The sequence below is a fragment of the Mauremys reevesii genome, linkage group 3 (assembly GCF_016161935.1).
Source record: "Mauremys reevesii isolate NIE-2019 linkage group 3, ASM1616193v1, whole genome shotgun sequence".
Classification (NCBI taxonomy): domain Eukaryota; kingdom Metazoa; phylum Chordata; order Testudines; family Geoemydidae; genus Mauremys; species Mauremys reevesii.
This window is the reverse complement of record NC_052625.1, coordinates 18,375,541-18,399,901: the sequence shown is the minus strand read 5'-3', so window position 1 is coordinate 18,399,901 and position 24,361 is coordinate 18,375,541. Positions and strand designations below refer to the sequence as shown.

Sequence of the window (24,361 nt, the reverse complement as noted above, 5' to 3'; positions counted from 1 at the left end):
GCCCGTGTCGGTCGTTGGAACAGTGGAGCGCGGCTTAGCTGACCGCCACTTCCCTAGCTACTCATAGTTTCTCTCGTTAATTCTGTTTATATAGTTCAGATTTATATAGTTGTAGTTAACTTTATTCGTTTGTAGTATAGTTAGTGTATAGTTCACAGGGGTTCGGGGATTATCCCCTTCCCTGCACCCGGTGCCGGGTACTATGCCCGGTTCACAGGGTTTCAAACCGTGCTCGGCCGGCCATAAGCCGATGCCGACAAGAGATCCTCTCTTAAGTGCCTCGAGGAATCTCACCTAACAGATAAGTGCCGCATTTGTAAGGCCTTTAAGCCGAGAACAAAAGGGGAGCGGGACTTCGTCTCAAGCAGCTCCTAAGAGCGGCAGCTCTTACTCCTCCGCCCTCGGCATCGAGCGCTGGTCAGTCTTCAAGAAGCGCTCCCTCGGCACCGGATCGCCGGTACCACCAAGGCCTCTCGGCACCGGCTGTAGCCGGCACCGACATCCGCTCGGCACGGATCCCTCTCCTGGAGGATGAAGAGGCACAAGACTCCTGCTGCGTCCGAGCCGCCTGCTCCGCAGCCCGAGCGCTATGCTAAGTCAGACCGTCTGGCACTGATACCTGCCGTGGCACCGACAATATCAGCACCGTCGACTCCGGCCACGCAAGAGCCGTCGAGTCTGGTGCCTGAAAGCTCCCCGGTATGAGCCGTGGTCGAGCTCACTATTAAGCTGCGTCAGAGCCGCCTGCTCCGCAGCCCGAGCGCTATACTAAGTCGGACCGCCCGACTCCGATACCTGCCGCGGCACCGACAATATCGGCACCGTCGACTCCGGCCACGCAAGAGCCGTCGAGTCTGGTGCCTGAACGCTCCCCGGTGCGAACCGTTGTTGAGCTCACTATTCCCTCCACACCAGAGACATTTCCACGGCGAGGGAGTTGATTGCAATGACAGCGCCTGCACTGCCTCAACCCCCGGCACCGCCGGTGCAGGTTATATAGTCGATCGGCAAACCTGTCTTGATCAGATCACTCTGCGTCTGCACTGCAGAGCGGCACCATTCACGATCGCGGTCCCCCAGATGTTCTTGGTCCTGTTGCCAATCCAGGTGGCGACGCCGTTCGCAGTCCCGGCTCCGTTCTCCACTTCGGTACCGGTCGTACTCGTGGCACCGATCCCGTAGCCACTCCCGACGTTGAGCCTCGAGATCTCGGTCGACCTCCCGGCACCGCTCCGGTCGCAGGTCCCATTCTCGCTCCCGGTACCGGTATGCCTCCCGGTACTGATCCCCGGTGCCGCGTCGAGCGTCGTCAGCTAGAGACGGAGACTCTGCCAGGGCTTTTCAGCTCCTCCATAGGCCATCCAAACATGCATCACTGTCGTCCCACATGTGGGCAGTTCATATGCACAGGTCTGTGATTTGGATGTGCACACCAGAGTCTTCCAGGTGCCCCAGCCCCAGGACCCTGACCCCCATCAGTGGTCACCCTGTACATTTTGGGCATGCCATCAGGCCAAAGGCGTACCTGTGATCCCTTCTCGCTCTGTTCCGTCAGAGCACTGGGTGTCAGAGGCGTCAGTTAGCTGTCCCCCTCCGACCGGTACGGAGGAAGCCCCGGTTCAACCACCGGACTCCCAGATCCCAAGGATCAGGAGGTCATCCAGGGCCACGAGCCCACACAGGACCCGCTTGTCCCTGGTCTTTTTTCTTCCTCCTCCCCAGATGAGGCGGTGGCAGGAGCGTACTCCTCGGGCCCTCCTCTAATCGACTTGGGGGCCCATCAGGACCTCCCGAGATGGGTGGCACTCAATTTGAATCTCCAAGTGGCGGAAGTCTCGGAGATACAGGATCCGGTTGTAGACATTCAGTCGGCTGTCGTCTCCGCTAGAGTGGCCTTACCGTTCATTCCGCGGTCAAGGCCAATCCGAATATCATCCGGCAGTCTCCAGCCACTATCCCGCCCGCGGGCAGGGCAGTCGAACACATGTACATGGTATCCTCCAGGGGCTACAGGTACCTTTATGTACATCGTCCTCTCCCCCCCCCCCCAGCTCCCTTGTCGTCCAGTCCGTCAATGAGACGGAACGCCATGGCCAGCAGGCACCAGCCCCTAAACCCAAGGAGGCTAGGTGAATGGTCTTACTGGGCCGTAAGATGTACTCGGCAGGAGCCCTGCAACTTTGCGTAGCAAACCAGCAGGCCCTGCTTAGCCGCTACTATGGGCGGCGGTGGGCAAATTTACAGAGTCGGTTCCTCAGAACTCCCGTCAAGAGTTTGCTGCCCTCCTGGAATAAAGGAAGAAGCTGGCGAGAGCTTCCCTCCAGGCCTCGTTGGATGCAGCTGACTCCGCTGCCACGACTCTGGCCTCGGGTGTTGCCACGAGGCGCATTTCATGGCTCCAGTTATCAAGCCTTCCCTCGCAGCTGCTGCACACTATACAGGACTTGCCCTTCAATGGCAAAGGCCCGTTCTCCCAAAAAAAAACAAAAACCTGACCCTAGGCTGCAAAGCCTAAAGGACAGCAAGGTCACCATGTGCTCCCTCTCAGCATGCACACACCGGTGACTCAGCGCCGACCTTTCCATCCCCAGCCTCACTGCTCTTACCCTGCGCCTAGACAAAGACAGGGCTTTGCCAGTGGGCGTGGCTTAGGCGGTCGTAGGTGTCAATAAGGACCCCAAAGGAGCCAAAATCGGGGTCCTTCTAACCACCAGTGGGACAAAAGCCTATCCATCCTCGTCCCTCTTAGGGACCCCTCTCACGAGCAATCCCTCTTGCAAGAGGTGCGGACGCTCCTCTCCATCGGAGCTATAGAGGGGGTACCTAAGGACGAAAGGGGCAAAGGGTTCTACTCCCACTAATTCCTAATCCCCTAGGCGAAGGGAGGTCTCAGACCTATCCTAGACTTGCGGGAACTCAACAAGTTCATGATACAGCTGAAGTTCCGCATGGTATCCATGGGGACTGTCATCCCATCCTTGGATTCCGGAGACTGGTATGCTGCCCTTGATATGAAGGGCGCATATTTTCACATCGCCATTTCTCCTCCACACAGAAGGTACCTCCGGTTTGTGGCCAACCATCATCGTTTCCAGGCCTGATGATCAATATAGAAAAATCCACTCTGATTCCCACACAGGGAATAGAATTCATTGGGTCCATCCTGGACTCCAGTCTCGCCAGAGCCTGCTTACCTCAGCCTCGGTTTGAGGCGATGGTAACAATTATACAAGGTCTACGGACCTTCCCGACAACTTTGGCTCGCACTTGCCTAGGTTTCCTGAGTCACATGGCTGCCTGCATGTTTGTAACCAAACATGCCAGGCTTTGCCTCCGTCCACTTCAATCGTGGCTCACCTCGGTGTACCACCCGGGCAGAGAGAGCATACTCATGGTCGTCTCGATCCCCCCAAGCATCCTAGGCTCCTTCGACTGGGAGTCGACGCCCTCCCTGGTGTGTCCAGGGATGCTGTTCCATCCACCTCACCCCTCGGGGTCCCTCATGATGGACACCCCATCTCTCAGCTGGGGTGCTGACCTGGGTCAGTCTCGCACTCACGGCCTGCGGTCGGCTCAAGAGCTGGCCTTGCACATTATTGTCCAAGAACTGAGAGCAGTCTGCCTTGTGTACCAGGCGTTTCAGCAGCACCTGCAAGGCTGTTGTGTCTCGGTATTCACGGACAACACAACGGCCAAGTATTACATATACAAGTATGGAGGAGCACGGTCCTCCCCATTTTGCAAAGAGCTATCCAGCTCCGGGACTCCTGCACAGCCCAATCAATAGACCTGGTAGCGTCCTTTCTTCCAAGGGTTCGGAACATTCTGGCGGATCGCCTCAGCAGATCCTTCCTGTCTCACAAGTGGTCGATTCCTCTGGATGTTATCCATTCTGTTTTTCCGGAAGTGGGGCTTTCCCCGCATAGTCCTCTTCGCTCTTGCGGGAACAGAGATAGAGAGAAGTTCTCCTCATTCCAAGGCCTCTCCCCGGGCTTGACCTTGGATGCTTTTCTGATGCCGTGGATGAGCCATCTGCTGTACACTTTTCCACCGTTCCCGCTGGTTCACAGGGTCCTGCTAAAACTCTGCAGGGACAGAGCGCACCTGGTCATGATCGCTCCAGCGTGACCCAGGCAGCACTGGTACACCAGGTTGCTACACCTGTTGGTAGCCAACTCGATTCCCCTGCCTCTTTGCCCAGACCTCATAACGCAGGTTCACGGCAAGCTTCACCACCCAGACCTGCAATCCCTGCACCTCACAGCCTGGCTGCTGCGTGGCTAAACCGATCCGAGTTACGTTGTTCTGCCTCGCTTCTATAGGATTCTCCTGGGTGGTAGGAAACCTTCCACTCGGTTAACGTATCTGGCCAAGTGGAAGCGTTTCTCCTGCTGCTACAAAACGCACAATGTTTCTCCACCGAGGTCCCGATCCATTCCATCTTGGACTACCTCTGGTCTCTTAAACAGCAGCGCCTGGCGCGGCCATCATTAAGGGTACACTTGGCAGCCATCTCTACCTTCCACCCAGCGGAGAGTGGCCACTCCGTATTCTTATACCCTGTGGTTTCTAGGTTCCTCAAGGGCTTGGAGCGTTTATACCCTGCAGCTGGCCCCCACCAAAACCTGGGTCTTCAACCTGGTTCTAACTAGTTTTATGACTGCCCCATTCGAGCCACTGACAACATGCTCGCTGACGTACCTGTCCTGGAAGCCTTTCTATTGGCCAGATGAGTCTCCGAGCTTCAGGCTCTCATGATGGACCCACGGTATACTGTGTTTCTCAAGGACAAGGGCAGTTGTGACCACGTCCGGCCTTCCTCCCTAAGGTACTGTCGGCCTTTCATATCAACCAGGATATCTTCCTTCAGGTCTTCTTTCCGAAGCCACACTCATCGCGAAGGGAGCAACAATTGCCCTCCCTAGACGTCTGTAGGGCGCTCGCAATCTATATCGAGTGGACAAAGCCCTTTCGTATCGCCCCCAAATCTTCATCGTACTGGCATACCGGACGAAGGGCCTACCTGTCTCCTGCTAGAGGATTTCATCTTGGATGACGTCGTGCATCCGCACCTCCTGTGATTTGGCCCATGTTCCATCGAGCCACCTTACTGCACATTCCACCAGGGCTCAGGCTTCTCTGCTGCCTTCCTGGCTCACATACCCTTCCAGGGGATATGTCGTGCAACTACCTGGTCCTCCGTCCACACCTTTGCCTCATTGGTCCAAGAGTCCAGAGATGATGCAGCCTTTGGCTCAGCAGTTTTGCATTCTGCAACACCTCACTCTGACCCCACCGCCTACGTAAGGCTTGGGAATCACCTAACTGGAATGCATATGAGCAATCACTCGAAGAAGAAAAGACGGTTACTCACCGTTGTAACTGTTGTTCTTCGAGATGTGTTGCTCATATCCATTCCAGACCCGCCCTCCTTCCCCACTGTCAGAGTAGCCGGCAAGAAGGAACTGAGGGGCGGATGGGTCGGCAGGGGTATATATCCGGCGCCATAGCGGCGCCACTCCAGAGGGCGCCCAGCCGACCCACCGAGTGTTGCTAGGGTAAAAATCTTCCGACGAACGTGCACACGGCGCGCACACACCTAACTGGAATGGATATGAGCAACACATCTCGAAGAACAACAGTTACAACGGTGAGTAACCGTCTTTTATAGGTATGCTGTTAGATTTGCCATGATGGCCATATCTTGAATTTTGGTGTCTCTATGCCTATAAATAGCCTGTCACAAGTAATTGCTGTTCAAGTTAAATGCCTCACTCAGCTGTGCAGCTCACTTTCTGCTCATTGCTCCTTGTGGATTTTGACACAAACTACATAAATACATAAATTTCTTTATTTTAGCAGGCTGCTGGGACACTTTACTGGCAATAGGTTGCTGTTTCTGTCTTTGCCTCAGCAATCTGCCAGAGCACCAGAAGAGAGAGTGGCATTAAGACAGATTAATTTTGCATTTTCTGAGGCCTGCAACCCAGAGGCTTCAGGAAGGTTTTCAGTTTTGTTTGATGTGGTTGTTCTTGCCTGTCAAGAGAGGTCAGTCAAAAAACTGAAAGGTTGGGTTTTTTAATTTGTTTATAAAACTGACCTGACTTCCTACAAAAAGCCTTTCAGAAGTTGGGATGTCTGAGGAAACTACAAGGCACAAATACTTATGTAAAAATATTTTTTTATTAATATGTAAACCAAATTTTTTAGTGCAGGGCTCCTCTTAGGCCTATAGTGGGGTCTTCTTACAAAAACTGCCCATCTTTCCAGGTGACTGGTGAATTCCTCCTTATTTTAGGGAGACTCAACTAATTTTGGCCTCACATGCAGATTTTGTAAAATCTGTTTTTTGCAAAACATACCTTCTTTAGGTGATATTTCTCTCAGGCAGTTTTCCTGTGTTCTATTTGGTAATGTATCTTTCACGTGCCGTTCTAACCTGAAAAGTGGCTCTAAAAACGGCATCACCATGCATGTCATGTTTCAGTGATTTTCAGCTCCAATTTAAAAATAAAAATATTTTTTCAACTAACAGTAAATTTAACATAGGATCTGAAAGTCAAGATGTTTTTGTTACTTCCCACACACAATACAAATTGTGCAGGCCAAATTATGCCTTTGTTTACATCCATGTCACACCATTATTCTTCAGTGCAGCTGTACACTGTACTACTGATTTAATTTGAAGGCAGTTCAGCTGGGCTGTACAGATGTTAAGGGCATAATTTGGCCTTTGAATATTTTTATGGAAAAGGGAAAGAACACAATTTGGCCTTCAATTCCCCATGGTGAGTTTGCAAAACTAGCAGTGTGATGAAAACAAGTGTGCTTAAACATAGAACCCGAACAGATGGTCAGCATGCTTAAACCAGCCCTTTTCTTCATTCTCTCAATCTTTACCCTCTCCAATATGTCTGAATATTCAAACTGTAGAAGGGGGGCTTTTGAGTCGCAGCAGGATTTTTCTTCCTCATTAAACTGACTTGAGACTGCCTGCTTTCAAGAAGTATACACAGCATTGAGAATTAAGAAAATTAATTCCAAACTGGGGACTCCAATAGGGATCTCTCATTTTTGTTTGTTTGTTTTATTATTGTTGTTGTTTTTAAATGAAAAATCTTAAGGGGGAATAACTTCCTAGAATACCATTGAATATTAATAGGTTCACTCTGTGAACCTGTAAACGAGTCATATTGCAGTTTTTTGTAAAGATTCGATAAGCATCAGGGTTTCAATTTACTGAAGTTATATCAGTGCTCTTAAAAAAAGCATAATAATTTATTACTTTCCATGTAGTCCCTGTGGTAGCAGGATTAATTTAATGGATTAATGATTTAGCTTCCAGTGGCAAATCCACATCCAAAGATCATAAATGTACGCACACTACTCTAAGATGCCACATATAATAAATCAAACATTCCTATGTATTAGTCATATGACACTTCTGGTTTAGCATCTCTTCCCTAGGCCCTGTCATGTAAAGTTCTTCAGTAACCTTTTGATGGTGTTGAACCTTTAAGGGAAACCCTTGAATGAAACTATTACAAAAATTTGAATGTTAAGTTCAGCTATCCTCTCATTAGAAGAAACAGCCCCCTTTCGTTCGTTTTGTAACTTTAAGCTTAAAAACTGCTTCTCCTCCTAGTCCCATCGAATTGAGTTTGACGATTAATTTCTCCAACCAGTAGGAATAGTTAATTGGTTAATCTACTGGTTAATGCATCCTAACAATCATAGGTGAAAAACCTGAGACTAATTTTAAAGGTGTAGACTGATGGAATTCAAAACAAATTTTCCTTCCAGATTATTTTCAAATGTGCCTGATAGTTTACACAGTGTCTCTTAAATCCACTCCTTATCTCTGGGTACATTAGAAACTTGTTTCTTGATATTGCCTTGGAACTGTGGACCATAAATACCATTACTACAATGCTTAATATATGGTGTAACTTCATCTGAGTATAGGAGTAAATTTATTATCTGTCTAGGTGTTCATGCTACACCCATCACCATGGCATCCACCCACATTTCTTTGGTGGACTAATGAAACAGAGGAGGGAGAAACCTCTGTAGTTAAAAAGTGTTTGAGTCTGACCACTTCCTAACACAGGGCTGTCAAACTTACTTAGAGAGGGCCAAGTTTCATATTTAATTATGATCCATGGTCTGGAATATAAACTCAAGACTTTGTATTCCCTTCAGTCTGCAGCATTTTCAGCTACTGATGTTAATGGGAGAGCACAAAGAACAAGGGAAAAATACAGTCTTTCGGTAGTAACTTAAGGCTTGTTACTTGAGTCCTTTATTGTCATGTTCAACATTGTTACTTCTCCCCTTGGGCCACCGCTAGCTACCTCTGTCCTCTCTTTCTTCCCCACTGTCTTTTCATTATCTCCCTCTTCCCTGATTGTTATAAGGGCATGTCTACACTGCCCACGTTACAGCACAGCCATGGCAGTGCTGAGACGTGGGCAGTGTAGTCACGCTTTATTGTTGGGGGAGAGCTCTCCCGGCAATTAAAAATAACCACCCCGAATGAGGGTTAGTAGCTTTATCGCTGGGAGCGATAGAACGACTAAAGTTTTAGCACTGAAAGTGGCAGTGTAGACACAGCCTAAGTCGTCTTTGTTCTCTCCTCTGCATTTCCTTCACTGCAGCAATTCTCATCACCTTAAGGGCTTCACATCTCTTCCATAATTTCATCTGCTAAAATGATTAAATAGTTAATGCTGACATTATCATCGAGCTTCCTAGTTGGCACTTTAGGTAGTTCTCCACCCTCAGTGGTACTATATTGGGCTGTCTGCAGACTCAGGCAGACATCCATATGTTGGTTTATGCTAACTTTCACATTTGAAAGACTTTCTTCACAACCATGAAAGCTAAACACTTCAACAAAATCAAAGCTGAGATTTGGGAAAATATGAAAGTCATGTGAACCACATAAATATCCATCATGTAAGCTGGATCCAGATGATAGGTCGTATATTTGACAGCCTTGTACTAACATCTTGGTTTTGGGGCTAGAGAGGAAGGGAAACATTTTTGGAAATGTACTTTACAAGAAAAGGATCAGGATTTGCTGAAGGTGCGTATATAAATGAGAAATATGAAAGGACACCAAAATTGTGAGGCTGGGTAAAAGGAAGGCTAGGGTAGGTACACTGGTAGAGAAGTAGTATGAGATAATGTCTAAATCGGTGAGCTTATTGAGTTTGAGGGGATGGTAGGGAGATATTAGAGATGACTTTATTGATTGTTTACAAGTCTAAGATGTAACTTGTCAAGCAGTTTGTTAGCAATTCCCCTTAATTCTCCCCCACACTAATTTTAGAAGCAAGATTCAGGGCTTGGAGCCTTTCCTCTGCTTCTACAAATTGGCAGGATAGCAGAGAAAATAAGCTATTGGGACAATCTGTGTTTCATAGACCTATATTGACTATGCAGACTATAGTTCTCACTTCATTGATGTCAACACTTAGGGCTAGAAAAATTCACTCTCCAGTCTGGTGTATGGGTAACTTTTCTGAGAGAGCCTGGAGAGCCTGAGCCATCAATTTCTGCAGAATTTTTTTTTTAAAAGGTGAAGTCTGTAGCCTTTATGGTTGCAAAGTTAATCTTCCAATGTGAACTGAAATTAAATTGTTGTAGTGTTCTCTTTTAGACTCTGCAGACAGCTCCAGTGCTGCTTAAACTTTGCAAAGCAGCAACAGACCAAAACCAAGAATACTACTACTATTCAGAACCTTGTAGTCAAGTAGGAAAACTGTCAATGTCAGTCTGATGCTTCTGCAGCTGCTTTGGAAAGACAGTGAGAAACAGCAGAAGCAGGCACTAGTTATTGTGAGGGAGGAGGACCCTAGACAGTCTGGAGGAGATGTGGAATAATGAAGATCCACCCTTCATAGCAAAGGGAAGGCTTTTAATATTAAGAGAGCAGGCAAAGTTTTTCTCTATTCCAGTAGCTTCTCATTTATCAGGCATCTGCTAGCCAGAAGTTGATACAAAAGATGGAGTCCTCAGGTAGAATCAAGGGTAGAGAGCTCTAGTGGAAATCCCTGTCGCTGGGTGTGGCAAGGTGACTGTGCTTCTTACAAAGGTGTAGCTTCTGGGTCTCATTAACGAAGGGGTCTTCCTGTGTAAACCCTCCCACCCAAAAGATTTCATGTTTTATCTCTGACTAATACATGGCCTATCTTTTTGATCCATGTCTTATTCAGTATTCTAACTCTGGATATGTAATACATGCTCTGAAGACTCTCATTTCTCCTTTGTGTAATAACCAGAAATTAATAGCTGTTTCCATTTTAAATTCCCATGTGATTTCAGGACTGGGATGGCCAAGCTTGATTAGATTTGTTTGATTTCGCACCTGGGGAGACATTCAGAGATCTCTATATGGTTGATGTTAATAACATATTGGACTCAGTGTAAAATAGTCAAAGTGGTTTGGTATGTATTTTACCAGAATCAGGATCCTAATTTCCTCAGTAGTGTCTACAGGGTAATAAATAATATGCAAAAGTTAAATCATACACATTGCAAGGCAACACAACACGAATTGTGTGGTAGGAAGGATGGCTTTGTTAATGCATTGGGCTAGGAGGTTCTGCTTCATCCTCTGTTACACAACTTCTGATGTCATTGGCTAATTATATTTAATCTCTCCATGTCTCAGTTACATCATATGAATGTTGTGTGTTTAAATTTATTAACACTGGTATGGTTGAAGAGTGTCACAAGTGCAAATGATTGTTACACTAACATTAATTTACAATTAACATTGATTTCTTTAAAACTTGTGCTGTGGAATGTCTTTCAAAAAACTGGCTCTGCCCACATCTGTATTTAGAATATACAAAAACCTTTAACAACCTCCTGATCTGGATATTGCAAACAGTGGATTAAGCATAGATGATCTTAACATAGACATAAATATAAACATGGAATGGATGTTTTCAGATATATACAGCCTTGTCTTCTAAGCATTTGTGTAAAACTGTCTTGTGGATCTGATGTCTACTATGTACCTTATGAGAGCCATGATAATGTCAGTATACCAATTGTAACAGCAGAAATTGAGGACAAACCTAAACTAATTTTGAGCAGATTTTGTTGAATACATTTGTGATACAAATAAAATATATATAAATGTAGCTAGGTGTAGCAGTATTGCCTAATACATGTTGAGAGCATAACTCTTTATCAGCTATGGAGTACAGTTATCAAACTAGAACAGAAAGCCTTGACTCCATATAGATATATATGGAAAGACCCAAAATAGGTCATGCTGACTAGTTAGTAATGTTCAACACAAAAACTGAGATGACTTACAAACCGGGGAGTGGATGAGGAGGGAGGAAAATGCCCTATACGCTGCCTGTTTCTCCCCAAGTAATAGAAAATACACTCCCACTGAATCACCAACAGAAAACTCTAGAATAAAGCTTTTATAATTAGAGATAAGAAATAGGGAATGTCTCTGCATAAATCAAATGGATTTGTCAGCCTTCCCTTAATTGTACTGAGAGAAAATGCAGAAGGAGATAGCATTTGGGGCAGCTTCATTTTTTCCCACATTTGGAACACTCTTTATGGACAGGAAGTATTTATAGCCCTTTTTCTTGGAAAGCATAGATACTCTGCTAAAACTCATCACCAAATAAAATTGACTGAATATACAGTTAAACTTTTTTCTCTGATTCAAACAGTTGGTAATCAGCTCGTTCCAAAAATGTGTGGTGGTTTTTTAAATTGTATGAAGTTCCAGCTCCTGGAATAGAGTGATTAGGTGAGAATCATAACTTTTTTTTTTTCTTTTCTAGAAGTTGTTTCTAGCCCTTATGGTTGCAATGGAAAACTTGAAATGTAACCCTAAAGGTTTGGAAACTAGAGGACAAATAAAATGAAACCATTTATTTTTGAAAAGTCTCAAGATTTTTGGATGCTTTGGCTTGGCAATACTAAAACTGTTGCATTGGGACTTTCTCTATACAAATGCATTAGCACCCTAGTCACTCCATCTCCAATACAAGTCTGGTATATCATGGTATAAATTATACATCCATATTGGTATCCAATATGTCTCTTACATGGTTTGTATTAGGAATAACAGATATCAGATCACTGGAAGCATGGATATTTCTAGGAATTGTATTCTTATGGATTATTGATGTTCATATTGATATCATGTCTCCAACTTTCCTCAGGTCAGAGTGTGGCTTCTCTGTACTGAACAGTTTGTAGATGTTGGAAACCATATGATCAGATTTACCTGTGCTATTTCTGGGTTGGGTGAACAGAAATGTTGCCTAAAAATTGTCATTTATTTCTTCCTGCAACCTCTTAAGTGCAGATATTTTTACATCTGATGATCCAAATTCACTGTGTACCTTTTACTCCTAGTGGCCAGGTAGCCACATGACAATGTGTAGTAATTGTTGGTAGTCTTAGCATGAATAATTCAATTTTGTATTAAAATATAGAGAATTATACTTCTAACAATAACAAATTAATCATTAAGAATACTGAGAGTATGAATTTCTGATTTGACAGTTAAAAATATCAGACACTAAAAGTAGACCTAGCAAATTTGCAGAAGGGACATGGATGCCCATTAGAATTATAAACCTGTGAATTAACAAATGAAGAAAAGAACGCTTACCACATTTTATTTAGATTTTATAGTTCAGAATATTCTAGTAGTGCAGTATAGTTTATAAAAATAGAAGTCATAGTAATATTAAATCTTACTCTAGCATCTGCCATTAACTCTTTGAGATGGAGAGAGTGCCTGTTTTTATACAATGTATACAGTATGTAGATTAGCAAGGTTCCAGTGAAACTGTTCCCTCAAGAAGAAAATATAATACCACGTGAAAAAAGCTCTACATTAATCTAATTTTCCTCTTGTCAAAGGTGCTCAATAGGTATAGTATCTGGTTCCAATTGTGAGGATGCCTTGCCTGATGCCAATAGCATCACATTTGAAAATTAGTCACAGCAGAGATTGAGAGAGAGAGCTTATACCCTCCATTCATGGACTAAAAAGCATCAACTCCATAATTCACTTTGCACTATCTGTGACTCCGCATTGTTGAGTCTTACCTCACCTGCACCTCTGCATATTATTGCTGTGTTGTTGGATGGATAAAACAGAAAGAACTTCTTATATTATTGGCAGGCCACTTAATAAAAATATATTTTAAAACCATTTCCTTCTGCATTTCAGTATCAAAACAAGCAGCTATACGGGGGAGAGAAGGTTAAAATTTTTTGTCTTGTTTCAGCCCTAATAGTCAGATTTAATATTTAGATTCTTGTAAGCACTTGTAATAAGCACTGAAATCATATCTTATGGACCTAAATTCCCCCCTCCCCTCCGCCCCCAAGTCATGAAGGAAGAAGTATGCACCTCAGCATCTGTTACACACAAGTTGATTTGAAGGCTTCCCCCACCCCCTTCCCCGAAGAAGAGGGTATAAGGGAATAGAGCGACCAAATACCAAATGTAGCAGAAAGACCATTTTACTAGAGCTGGTCAAAAAATGCCAATTTTTCACAGGAAATTTTGTGAATATATGAATTGAATGGTGTTTGCGCATCGGATATTAGCAACAATTAATTTTTAAACGATTACTAATAAGAATTAAACAATTAATTTTGCTGTACGGTTAAAATCAGATTGACTAAAAAGGCCTGCTCCCAAGAGGAGAGAATTAATTTTCATTGTTTAGGCATCAAGTATTCTGGATTGGGGACCCCCCACACACCTTTGTATTTGTCCAAGTCACAGGTTTATTGGCAAGAATATGAACTTTGGTATGAATAGCTTTTGCACTTACTCCTGAAAACCAAGATGAAGGTTTAAGATCTTTTTAAGAATGCACTAGACTTTTGGATTCGCTCAGGGAATGAACACTCAACACAGCATTAACAGATAAGTAATTAATTTTTAACTACCATATATTTTATGATGTTTAGCAAATATTAGATATAAACTTTATATTGTGATTTACAATGTCTCTTGTCTTTTTCTAGATACAAACGTTCCAGTTCAGGATAGGTAAGCACTCTTCTCTTTTCTCAATAACAGTACACCTCTACTCCGATATAACGCTGTCCTCAGGAGCCAAAAAATCTTACTGCGTTATAGGTGAAACTGCGTTATATAGAACTTGCTTTGATCTGCTGGAGTGCGCAGCCCTCCCCCCGCCCCCCAAGCACTGCTTTACTGCGTTATATCCGAATTTGTGTTATATCAGGTCACGTTATATCAGGGTAGAGGTGTACCAGTTTCACAGAACATAACTTTGCTTAGTTGAAGCTCATCTTTCTTTTTTCTGCAGTCCCTCCAAAGTTTACCATACTGTTCATGCAAACCATTAGTACATATTTTTCATTGCAATTATAATATGCACTTATATTATATTTACTCAATTTATGAATTCAAATATCTCAGCATATTATGTTCCTTTATAATATTTCCCTCTCATGTCTCAGAAATGTTTTATGTTTCTGTTGCCAGACTGATTTCTGTTGTAGATACCAGGAATGAATTTTGTCCTAATCTATAACAGGTTCAGAACAGTCTTTTAATGCATGGGTATATTATACCTAAAAGTCCACTGTTTTTTAATGTAACTTTCTCCTTTAATTTGCAGCCTTCCGGTCTGATGTTTTCTTACCACTTCATGCCTCATCCTTTAAGAGTGGCCTATCCGGATCCTCTGGTTCCTGTTTCTGCCTGTGTCAAGATTTTCTTTGGTTCTGTTTCCCCACATTCCCAGAGATCTCTTCTGCATCTTTTAGGCTTTGACTACTTATATTTTGCTCTTCACTTGTTTTCCCAAGTTTTATTGTGGTTCCATCAATGGTCTCCCATGTAGCACTGACAGTTCTGATGTTCCTGTGTGGTCCTTGCTAGTGAAAAATTTTCCTTCATGGAAGCTTCCCTGGAGTACAAGTCGCACTTCTTAAATTGTTTTCCTGGACCTAACTACCCCTATTTAAATTTTTATTACGGTTCTTTACAGTATAAGCTTTAAATAGATATTTAGAGAGAAAATGAAAGATACATGTTTAACTGTTCTATTAAAAATTAGATGGGCACAGAGTGCTTTCTAAGAAGACAGAGTGGGGAAAAATAGCAAATATATTGCTACAAAAAGGAATTATCTTAAAGGAGGACACTCAGTATTTGTGAGATGTTTGATCCACCCCTTCTTCCTATTATTGACATGCCGTCACATTCCCAAGCCACTTGTAGGATTTCTTTTTCACGAAGCAATTTTTTGTGGCCTATGAGTGATCTTAAGTAGCCATTCTCTGCCAGAGTGCTGAACTGGTTGACCCTTCCCAATCTACAGTATTAAAGAAGACTAAGTAGACTAACTTTAAATGTATTCCATTTTCTGATAGAGAGCTCTTTAAAAATGCTGTCCTGAAATTTTTTTTACAAATCCCTTAAGTTTTTGTATAGGTTTTTTTGTTTGTTTATTAAAGCTCTTTACAGTTATCCAGTTTCTCTCCTGATAACTGACCACTGAAAAACACTGCACACAAGAGTGCTCAAATGCATGAAGTATACAAACTAGGGGAGGGGACCCTTTTGATTAGTGATCTTTGGTGTTCTTGTTACAGTAGTTACATAATTTGTAAATATTTTAAAGTTTAACATTTCTAAGATTGTTATAGCGCTAAGAATTTTAAAAAAATTAAATGTTTTGTATTCCAGTCTCTCACTCTGGTGTTACATAAGTAATAATACTTTGATGTGTTTAAATCCCAGTATTTTGAGACATTTCCAGACTTCTAGGGAAGAGAATAACAGTTTGTGTGCTTTATTTCTCCTATGAATGGATTTTGTGTGTGTGTGTATGTGGAGGATGTGGGTGGGGCCTGTTCTGGTACTATCCCATTGTTCATCAATTGTAAGGTTTTCCATGTTAATACATTATAAGGACATGTATTCCTTTTTGTGAATCTAAAATAAAATTATAAAGCACCTATTGTGTGAAATTTGAATCATTTTAATTTATTTTAATATAACCTGTCATAAGCACTTGCACAATTAGCATGTAAAATGTGCCTTAATGTTTAGGATATAGGTTTGGTGTTACTAGGTGCTACAAACCTCTTCTTGATTGCTGATATTTTCCTGGAAATAATGTTACTATCCTTAACTGTTAGAAGTTTTCTGCTGCATGGAAAACTTAACTTTTGTACCTGTCGGTAATGCAGAAGTATATATATAATAGTACACTGACAGTAATCTGTAATTTAAAAAAAACCCAGCAAAACACACTATACTGTTTATGGCCTCGTATTTAAACTTAAATGTTGTTAAAATTAGCATTTGCTAAGCTTACTTTATCACTAATAATACTTCTTTGTATTTCAGGGAAATGAGGCAAGCTATCCTTTGGAAATGTGCTCGCACTGTAAGTGGATTCTTTTTTTATGTTATATTGTTGTGTGTGTGTGTGTGTGTGACTGAAGTATAATGTCAGTCGCGGGATATTAGAGAGACAAGGGGGTGAGGTAATAATCTTTTATGCTCCTTTTCTCACCAACAGAATTTGGTGCAATAAAAAATATTACCTCACCCACCTTGACTGACTGACTTTTCCCTTGTGTGAAAGGCTTGATAAAATCTTTCCTTCTGATTCTTTGTTGTTCGCTCATATTTTGTCTTAATCAGGGTGGGGACTCTGTGCTTATACAATGCCTATCGTAATAGAACTCCAGTCGTGACCATAATATGCATGCTAAATAATAATTTGGCTGGTCAAGATAACCAAGCATAGAGAAATTATTTTCCAATTATATTTCTCACTAAGTGAAAAGTGACTTTAAAAAAAGGCCTCTATGCTAGTGTCTTTAACATATTACAAGAAATTCTTCTTTGAGTGGTAGTACGCATGATTCCACTCAGGTGTGTGTGTGCCTAGCCTAGCTATATCCATAGGGGCTGTGCTCACACTCTGGCCTCTTAGCCACACCCTTGCTTATTTAAGGGCAGTGCTGCCCAACCCCATCAGTTGCTTCTCATTGCCCATGGCTTGAGTTGGAGTGCTCAGTGCAGTTTTTATGTAACGTTTTGTTTCGCAGTGTCATCTGTGATTGATTTATATATATATATAAAAATATTTTTGGGGTGTAGAAGAGTTAGTTGCAGTTGATTTAGGTTTAGTTAGTTAGGATTTGCCTGGTGTGGTTCCCCCACTGGTGTTTAAACACTGCCCGTCGTGTGGAGTAATTATCCCCAGTAGTGATCCCCACACTCTCACTGTTTGTTGTCCATTTGGGAAGGGCACATTAAAGAAAGGTGCTTCATCTGCAAGAAGAGAATGTTGGTGGCCAGAGACTTGCGCTTGAAGCAGTATCTTCTGAAGCAGGCCATGAGGTCATCTGTTGGCACTGGGCACCTCCATAGATCATCAGGCCCTCCAGAAGGCATCTAAGCACGCAAGAATGCTGGTTTGGCCAGTTTTGGATTCCTCTTCTGGGAGGAAGAGAGACAGTTCTCCTTCCTCTGGTCCTTCTAGAAAAAGATCTACAGTGGACTGGGGCCATTCCAAAGCTAAGAGAGATTCCTCCTCCTAAGGTGCATGCTGACCAGCACTGTGATTGATCTGATACATGAGCGAGAGCAGGGCCATTTACCTGCTTTCTGCTAGTGAGGCGAGTAAGCGGGCTCAGTATCAGTCACTCTAGTACCATTTGTGGGACTTCTGTTGAGTTTGGCACAGATCACATGGGTGTGGGCACCAACTGTTTCCATGCAAGTGGCATATCAGGCAGCATTCGACTTGCTTCCCTATTTGTTCCTGACTCTGCACTAGTTCAGAAATATTCAGTTGTGGTGGTTTCTTCTGTGTCCCTGACACTGTTCGGATTGGTTGCAGACTTGTTGTTATTGTTGGTACTATCTTCTGTGCCTTTTCCAGTTCAGGGTGCAGAGTTGATATCTCATGCCCTTTTGGTACTGAGAGGCTTGTCAGTGCAGGTGCTGTCTTTGGTGCTGTGATGACTCCATCTGTGGAACTGATGCTAGCTTTGATTTCAATACCAACATCTGCTCTGGTACCAAGTGTGAGTATGAGGCCCTATAAGTGCTTGACTGCTTTACCTTTGTTGGTACAGATGCATCCTGTGTTCTGGACTTCAGATGAGGCTGGATACTTACTGGCCCTCCCAGGGGGAGGCTCCTCTATTGCCTGTGGACTACTTGGAATGTTCTTCAGGGTTTGGCTCAGAGGTGTCTTCCTCCTCTCCCTCACCTTCTTGATATCATTTTTGAAAGTTATTAAGACCTTGTGGGGATGACCATTAGCACTGAGATCAATACTGCTCCCATAGCAGGGATAGCTTGGAACCCCTGGGATGTTGTGTAATAGGCGAGGTCTTGATCCTATCCTTACTCCAGAATGAGGTCACTTACTCTGCTGATAGCCTCCCCTCCTGAACCCTCCAACACTGCAGCCACAGATGCGGGTTGTTGTTCCTGCTGAACTGGTTCAGCCCGAACCATTGTTACAGGCACCACAGGAGATGCAGTTGGCTCAGCTTCCTTCCTCCTCTTCATCACCAGACAACTCTGTGGTGCCAGATTTCTTCCTCCCCTGTACCGGAGGATTTTAAAAGGTGTCAGGACCTCCTAAAGTGCATGGCTTCAGCCTTGAGTGTATAGGGTGTTTGTTCAGGTTGCTGGATATTCTCCAGTACTCAGCTTTAGGGATAGTGGTTCTTTCCATAAATGAAGTGATCTTGGAACCTGGAATCTTGGAAGACGCTATGGAACACCCAGTGTCCTTACCACCTGCAGCGAGGCATACTCATAAAACAGTGCATAGGTACACAGTATGTCTTGAGTGCTTGTTCTTGCATCCACTGTCTTACTCTTGCCATAAAGGCAACTAATGAGAGATTAAGACAAGGGAGATAAGGTCACCAAAGGACAAGGACTCTAAAAGATGGGACTTTTGGGGAGGAAAAATTATTCTACTTCATCCTTACAAATCCGCATTGCCAAAGTATGACTCTGTAATTTGAGAAGCTATGGCAAAAATTACAGGTCATTTGCCAGAATCTTCCAGGGAAGAGTTGAAGGTTTTTATTGCAGAAGGCCATCTAGTGGTAAAGACGTCACAACAGTCAGCTTTGGACATGGTGGATGCTTCTAGAGTTATGGCCTCTACAATCCTGAAGACTTGTACAGCAGAACTCTGATATAGCTCCTGATGTCCAACAGACGGTTGAGGACTGACTTACCTGTTGATGGTAGATTTTTGTTTTTGGACAAAACTTACAAAACGCTACATTCCTTTAAGGACTTTTGAGCTACATTGCATTCATTTGATGTTTTTAACCTGGCAATAAAGAGGCATCACTTCACGGGGCAACAGTAGCAATATCACTTCAACAGCTCTTTAAGTTGAATTATCCCTCTAAACAGCAGGATTTCTCCAGAAAGGGAGACAAGTCATGTAGGAGAAGGTCTTCTGGTCCCAATTTCAACCAGTCAGCCTGTCCTTCATTAGTGTTGTGCAAGCAGTGAACTGGACAGGCTCTCCGTGGTAGACATTCCAGTCATCAAGCTTTAAGTCATTTTACTCTTGTTTGGGGACAGACTATCCCACTTCTACAGGTTAGAGTCATTAACGATGGACAAGTGTTAATCACTGTTGGACTGGGTTATGTTATTCAATTCCTGTTCGGTCCCCCTTTCAGAGTCCCCCCATATGAGTCTCAGCGCCTGCAGCAGGTTCAGGCTCTCTAGGCTTCGGGAGCCATAGAGGAGGTTCCCCTTCAGAACTGAGGAAAGGAATCTACTCTTGGTAATTCCTCATCCCCAAGCCCAAGGGAAGGATGAGACCTATCCTCAATCTCCATTGTCTTAACAAGTACATTAAAAACAAGATTCTGCATGGTTACCCCAGCTCAGTGGTACTCAGACCTCAATGGTTCAGGAGCTAAATTAGCAATCAACATTGCCCAAAAGAGCCACAGTAGTGTGAATTCATTGTTTCATTTACTATATGACTATATTATTCTCTCAGCAAATAAGTTAATAACTTTGTGCAAGTTGATAACTTAGTTGGTTAATAACATAGCAAAAGTATCCTGATGGGTTAATAAATCACAAAGTGTTTTAATATCGTGCTGCAAAGAGCCACTTGCGGCTCACAAGCCTTAGTCCCTATCACTGCCTTCGCAACTGTTCTCCCTGTATTGAATCACGACTAGTTTGCCACCAACCATCTTCAGGATGCTTGCTTCTGCGTGTCGATTTTACCAAGGCACAGGAGGTTTCTGAGGTTTGTGGTGACAGGTCAGTATTATCAATACAGAATGCTTCCCTTTGCCCTGTCCTTTGGCTATTTACCAAATGCATAATGGTAATAGCAGTGTGCCTCAGAAAAAGAGGACTTCATGTCTTTCCATACCTGAACAATTTATTAGTGAGGGGCAAGTACAGAGACCAAGTAATCGATCATGTCCAGTACACATTGCATCTTTTGATTGTCTGAGTCTGATTTTTGAACAAAGGGAGATCAGCATTAATACCAACATGTAAAATTTGAGGCTGTTTCTGCTGAACAAACTGTTTTAAGCAGTTCGTCGCCTGTGCCTGTCTCCATTCCCACCCTCCAACTACAATATGTGTATGTCTGAGGCCTGGTCTACACTAGGGTGGGGGGTCGAACTAAGGTACGCGACTTCAGCTACGCGAATAGCGTAGCTGAAGTCGAACTACCTTAGTTCGAACTTCTTACCTGTCCAGACGCCGCGGGATCGAAGTCCACGGCTCCCCCGTTGACTCCACCACCGCCGTTAGCGGTGGTGGAGTTCCGGAGTCAACGGGAGCGCGTTCGGAGTTCGAACTATCGCGTCTAGATTAGACGCGATAGTTCGAACTCCGAGAAGTCGAACACTACGCGTTGACCCGGCAGGTAAGTATAGACCTACCCTGAGATTGCTAGGCCACATGGGGGCGTGCATTTCTGTGGTCCAGCACACAACCGGTTTGTCTCCCTCGATCTTCAGGACTCTTACTTCCATGTGGCGATTTTTCCCAAGGCACAACAGATTTTTGGTCTGCTTGAAGTTGGTATATCATCTGAATTGTTAGTCTCTGGATGGCCTAGTGGGAATGCCGCCACTGCCCATCTTTGAGTCCTTAGAGAGGTAGACAGATCAGATAAATATGGGTGAGGGTGTCCCTTTCCCCATCCTTCTCCAGTCAGGACCATAGGTACAGATGCCTCCATGCTAGTTGGGAAGTGCATCTGAGGACATTGAAGGTTCAAGGTTTGTGGACAGAACAGGAAGCTTCCTTTCATATCAATATCCTGAAGCTTTGAGCATTTATAATGTGTGCAGAACTTTTCAAGCACAGATAAATGATACAGTGGGTACATATAGTCATCAACAACATCTCCACAATGTATTATATGTACGGCCCTAACAAAATGTGTCCTGGACTGTGAAATCTGGTCTTTTTTGTGTGCTTTTACCCTATACTATACAGATTTCACAGGGGAGACCAGCATTTCTCAAATTGGGGATCCTGATCCAAATGGGAGTTACATGGAGGTTACAAGGTTATTTTAAGGAGGTTGCCACCCTGACTTATGCGCTGCCGTCAGAGCTAGGTGGCTGGAGAGTGGTAGCTGCTGACTGGGGGCCCAGCTCTGCAGACAGCAGCGCGCATGTAAAGGTGGCAGTACCATACTATGCCATCCTTACTTCTGTGCTACTGCTGGCGGTGGCTCTGCCTTCAGAGCTGGGCTCCCAGTCAGCAACAGCCACTCTCCACCTGCCCAGCTCTGAAGACAGCTAACGCAAGCAGCAGCACAGAAGTAAGGGTAGCAGTGCTGCAACCCCCCCCCGCCCCCCACCCCCGATTCTCCCACAACTCCTTTTTGGGTCAGGATCCCTATAATTGCAACACCGTGGAATTTCAGATTTAAATAGCCAAAATCATGAAATTTATTATTTTAAAATTCCTGTGATCGTGAAATTGACCAAAATGGACCATAGGGTCCTAATATATGAACAAGCAGAGAGGAGCCTGTTTCAACTAGCTTTGTCAGGAGGCAATACAATTTTGGCAGTTTGGCATCAAGAAGAGCATCATTCCCACACCGTTGACTTATCAGTGGTCCAGAATCACTTGGACGATCACCTCAACAGGAATTTTTCCCAGCATCACAAATTGTCTCTGAAAACCAGTGTGCTGATGTCTGTCTTTGTCAGCTATCGACCTGTTCGTAATGAAAGATAAGAAGTGCCATCAGTTTTGCTCTCAAGTGAGTCTCAGTCCAGGCTCCTTGTCCAACGCCTTCTAGCTGACTTGGGAATGGGCACTGATGTATATCTTTCCCCCGATCCTACACATTCCTCAGCTTATTCTCAAACTAATGCCAAACTAATTTTCGTTGCCCCAGCATGGCCAAAACAGTGTTGGTTCTCCAACCTCTTCAGTCTATTGGTTTGACCCTCCCTCACAAATATCTGTTCCTCTTTATCCTGGCCTACTAACTGAGCACCAGTGTCAAGTTTGGGATCCAGCGCTGAGCAGTCTGCACTTCACAGCTGCATGGCTGGATGTGGAGAAATACTGTTAGACAAGTGCTACTCTACAGTAGAAAAAACTCCAGTAGAGTGACCAATTTAAGCTCTTTTAAATTTAATCACTTGCTCAGTGGCTTCAACTGATGCTAACCTGCATTCAGAACATTCTGGAATATCTGTTGCACCTTCAGTCCTCTGATCTATGCTTCAGCTCCTTGAGGGTCCACTTTGCTTTGATCTCTGTGTTCCATCTTCCCGTCCAAGGGAAGTCAATTTTCTCAAACTCCATGGTATTAATATTTCTAAGATGAATCATTCATCTTTTTCCACTGGTGAATGCTGTGGTACCTTTGTGTGACGTTAATACTGCCCTGGCTGCCCTTATTGGTCCTCTGTTTGAGCCCCTGGCAATTTGTTCTGTTTCTCCTGTGCCAAGATAGCTTTTCTTGTTGCTATCACATCTGCAAGAAGAGTAAATGAGCTGCAGCTTTAATGGCAGAACCCCAGTATACTCCGTTTTTCAAAGACCAAGGGGCCCTAAGACATCATCCAAAATTTTTGACTAAACTAGTTTCATGGTTTCACCGTCACCAAATATATTTAGCAGTATTCTTTCCTGAGCCAGATTCAAATGAAGATGAGCAGTGGCTTCATGAGTTGAATGTGAGACAGTGCTTGGTGTTTTATTTGGAGAGGCCTAAATCATTTCATTTATCACCTCACCTTTTTATCTCCTGTGCAGATCGGGCAAAGGGTCAGGCAGTCTCTGCATAGACAATTTCCAGATGGATAACTTCCTATTTCACAGTGGCATTTGGAGTAGTTCAGGTCACACCTCGACAAAAGCTATGGACTCATTCAACTAGGGCCCAAGCAACATTGATCTCATTTCTCAACAATGTTTCAATATTGAACATTTGCAAGGTGGCCACTTGGTCTTCCATACATACTTTTACCAATGTTATGCTACTATAGCTGTGTCTAGATCAGATGCAAACTTTGGGAATGCAGTTCTGCGGTCATTCCTTACGTGGACTCCCGAGCCTACCTCCCACTGAGCCACTGGAGTTAAATACACATCTGCAACTACTCGAAGAAAAAACTGTTACCTACCTGGATGGTAACTGTTGTTGTTCAAGATGTGGGTGCAGATATATATTCCACAGTCCACCTTTTAGTCCCCTCTGTATTGGAGTCTCAACTCTCGACATTTGCTGTGAAGGAACTGAGGGGGATTGGGGTGGCAGTACCCTTAAATAAGCTGAGGAGGGGCTAATGTGGCCCAAAAGGGCACAAGTGCTGCCCTTACTGGTACTGCTAGACAAAGTTCTCCAGTTTCCGTGCACTGGACACTCACACACCTGAGTGTAATACGCATCTGCATCCACATCTCGAAGAACAATAGTTATCATATAGTGTAGTTGTAGCCTTGTCAGTCCCTGGAGATTAGAAAGACAAGGTGGGTGAGATAATCTTTTGTTGGACTAACTTCTGTTGATGAGGGCTTGTCTTCGCATACAGCACTACAGTGGTGCAGCTGCACAGCTGTAATGCTTTAGTGAAGACACTCCTATGCCAACAGAAGAGCTTCTCCCATCAGCATAGTTAATCCACCTACCTACCTGAGAAGTTGTAGCTATCTTGGCGGGAGAAGCTCTCCTGTCAACACAGCACTGTCCACTCAGGAGTTTAGGTCGGTACAATTGTCGGTTAGGGGTGTTGATTTTTCACCAGTGATCTCTGACCCCTTTCTGACAAATGATCAGGTGCTGCTTTAATT

The 24,361-nt window shown here is 43.9% G+C and overlaps 1 protein-coding gene across 1 annotated transcript in view; it reads left to right on the top strand.

The window, feature by feature from the left end:
- Positions 1 to 24,361, top strand: part of DNAAF10 (dynein axonemal assembly factor 10) — a 117,330-nt gene that overhangs the window by 34,755 nt on the left and 58,214 nt on the right. The window contains exon 2 of the mRNA XM_039529041.1: positions 16,403 to 16,442. Within this exon, the coding sequence (XP_039384975.1) occupies positions 16,403 to 16,442 (40 nt within the window). The remainder of the gene's footprint in view (positions 1 to 16,402; positions 16,443 to 24,361) is intronic.